Below are 2,045 nucleotides of genomic sequence, written 5' to 3'. Positions count from 1 at the left end.
CTGCCTGCAGGGCTGTGTCAGCAGCTCCCTGCGCGGCTCAATTGGATTCTGCTGGTGGAAGGTGACCAGGGCGTCCAGTGAGGTGTGGGCCACCTTCTCCCCGGGGATTATGAAAGTTCCATCATCCAAGAGCTTCACCATGAAATGGCAGCAGCTGCTTTGGGCTCTGCGGAGACACTGAGGGGGCTGGGACATTCTGCTCCCTCTCATCCCTGCCCCAAGTCCGCCCCCCTACGCCCCTCCGAGCCCTTGGGCTGGCAGCGTCACTGCTACAGCCAGACTACCCCAGGTTCCCATGCAGGCTTCTTCACTGACTAGCCACGCAACACCCAGCAGGTTACTAACCTCGCTGTGCCTCAGTTTCCCCCATTTTAACACAGGAGTACAAAGGCTGACCTCAGATAAAACACGCTACTACAGACAAAAGCTTAACTTATTGCCTGGCTAGGCGTAAGTGATCAATAGAAATGATAATGAAAGCTGGGCATGGTGGCTCACGCCTGTAATCCCGGCACTTTGGGAGGCTGAGTAAGGCGGATTACTCGAGGCCAGGAGTTGCAGACCAGCCTGGCCAACATGGTGAAACCTTGTCTCTCCTAAAAATACAAAAATTAGCCAGGTGTGGTGGCATGTTACAGGCCGAGAAAATGGGGGTCGTGACCAACTCAGTATAGTACTGGAGGCTATGTGAGTAAATGGAAAACTGTTCTCATGAAAGCAGGATGTTGGAAAACTGACAACTGTGTTTGCTGCCAGAAGGAGTGCTGAGGGCAGTCACGCCCCAAGCACAGTGTTCCTTGTGGTTAACTATAGGCACGTCTGAAGCCTGTTGTACAAAGAAAGCAATTATGTGTACCTGTGAAAAGTCAAGCAGCTGACCAACTGTTACCTCTCCCTTCCTGCTCTTTCTATCTAATAAATACGAAGGGCTGTGGAAGCTCAGAGCTGCCTTCGCTCACTAGAAGCAAGGAGCCCCCGACCCCTACTTTTAAAACAGATTTTTTGTCTTTGTCTTAATTTCTACGTCTGCCTCCTTCATTCCCTCCCATAGGAACCGACAGCAACAGTGGCAGGTGCCTGGAATCCCAGCTACTGGGGAGGCTGAGGCAGGGGAATTGCTTGAACCCAGGAGGTGGAAGTTGCAGTGAGCTGAGATCATGCCACTGCACTCCAGCCTGGGTGACAGCGCGAGACTCTGTCTCAAAAAGAAAAGCAAAAAGAAAGCCCCAACCTAAGGCTGTGTGCCTGGCACACAGCAAGTGCTGAATAAATGCTCAGTTAACCAATGAATGTATATTAATGGCTCTCTATGTGCTGACTGTATCTCAGTTAATCCTCACATGAACACTCTGAATTAAAGTGTGACACTCCTTTGCTGAAGGCACAGAGAGGTTGAGTAACTTGTCTAAGGTCACAGAGCATGTAATGGCAGAGCTGAGCCTTGGATAAGTTTTTCCCACCGTGGGTGACTCTGTAATTGAGCCACTGGGTTTTTCTTCCTTTGGCCTGGAATCCTCTGGATTTGTTTGGCTTTCAGGTCTTAAGGAGCTGGGCTTCCCTGGGTTTCCCTAACACACAGTCAGGGAATCACTAATTACATTGTGAGGGGTGGAGGGAGAGAGGCTGCCCATCTTAGGTCCCCAGCAGCTCCCGTTCTCAGACCCACGGCCTCAGTTACTGCTGCTTTCTGAGAAGCTATGACATGAAGCACCCCTTGCCCCCTCCAAGGAAACCTCAGAGCCCACCTGCCCCTGCCCTGGCCTCCGGCCCAGGCCTTACTTGTAAGAAAGTGTGTAGCCCACGTGGCTGTGACTGACCCTGATGAGAAAGGATCCCAGCGGCTGTGACTCCAGCAAGTCCTCAGCATCCCTGGAAGGGCACACACAGAAAGGAAATGACACACACACAGAAAGGAAATGACACAGTCCAGCCACCCCGCGTACCAGTTAAACTCCGGGGGCCATGGGATCATTCATGCAGAAGGCTGGTAGTTTTCATTTTTCTTTTTTTCTTTTCTTTTTTTTTTCAGACAGTCTTGCTCTGTC

General features: G+C 51.3%; 1 protein-coding gene across 3 annotated transcripts in view; it reads right to left on the bottom strand.

Annotated features, from left to right (window-relative positions):
• The window catches only part of HSH2D (hematopoietic SH2 domain containing), a 6,647-nt gene extending 4,778 nt beyond the window's left edge, over positions 1-1,869 (bottom strand). Inside the window, exons 1-2 of one of the 3 annotated variants that reach the window (XR_001006151.1) lie at positions 1,780-1,869; positions 5-177 (exon numbers count right to left, since the gene is read on the bottom strand). Coding sequence is in view for 1 of the 3 variants with exons in the window: in XM_011980600.1 (XP_011835990.1) it covers positions 5-210 (206 nt within the window). In the remaining 2 variants the exon portion in view is untranslated. Of the gene's footprint in view, positions 1-4; positions 211-1,779 lie in introns of those variants that run through there. The other 2 variants (XR_001006150.1, XM_011980600.1) reach the window with 2 other exon arrangements.
• Between the last annotated feature and the right edge of the window lie 176 nt (positions 1,870-2,045).

Source organism: Mandrillus leucophaeus, unplaced genomic scaffold, assembly GCF_000951045.1.
Source record: "Mandrillus leucophaeus isolate KB7577 unplaced genomic scaffold, Mleu.le_1.0 Scaffold215, whole genome shotgun sequence".
Classification (NCBI taxonomy): domain Eukaryota; kingdom Metazoa; phylum Chordata; class Mammalia; order Primates; family Cercopithecidae; genus Mandrillus; species Mandrillus leucophaeus.
This window is presented reverse-complemented; position numbering and strand designations above follow the sequence as displayed.